Source organism: Penaeus monodon, chromosome 30, assembly GCF_015228065.2.
Source record: "Penaeus monodon isolate SGIC_2016 chromosome 30, NSTDA_Pmon_1, whole genome shotgun sequence".
Taxonomy (NCBI): Eukaryota; Metazoa; Arthropoda; class Malacostraca; order Decapoda; family Penaeidae; genus Penaeus; species Penaeus monodon.
The window spans coordinates 32,179,687-32,180,114 of NC_051415.1; the positions used below are offsets into that span (position 1 = coordinate 32,179,687).

General features: G+C 35.0%; 1 protein-coding gene across 1 annotated transcript in view; it reads left to right on the plus strand.

The window, feature by feature from the left end:
* Positions 1-428, plus strand: part of LOC119592719 (zinc finger protein 224-like) — a gene marked incomplete at its 3' end in the record, with an annotated part of 14,299 nt that overhangs the window by 12,455 nt on the left and 1,416 nt on the right. The window contains 1 exon segment of the mRNA XM_037941656.1: positions 167-362. Coding sequence (XP_037797584.1) covers positions 167-362 — 196 coding nt within the window.

Genomic DNA, 428 nt, shown 5'->3' on the forward strand with positions numbered 1-428 from the left:
ATTTGTCAGTGGACATCTAGCTAAACAGAAAAGAATTAGCCCAGAGTAATTTACATTTGTATATTTACAATTCATAGATATTATAATGAATATAAGTTTATAGATTTTGTAATATATTATTTTTTAGCTGAATTATCCTTACAAAAAAGTTTGAATTCTTCAACAGTTCAAACTCCACATGAGAAGGCATACAGGAGAAAGGCCATTTGCTTGCACATACTGCAACAAGGCTTTCTTGCACCGAGAGGCATGGCGCACGCATGAGAGGAAGCATAGTGGAGAGAAACCTTATGTGTGCAAAACCTGCAATAAAGGTTTTACAGAGCAATATACACTCAGAAAGCATCAGCGCTTGCATACAGGTATTTTTATTAACCATAAGGCAGTCTGCAGTCTTGCATCCTCTTTATAATTTTGAATGCATATAG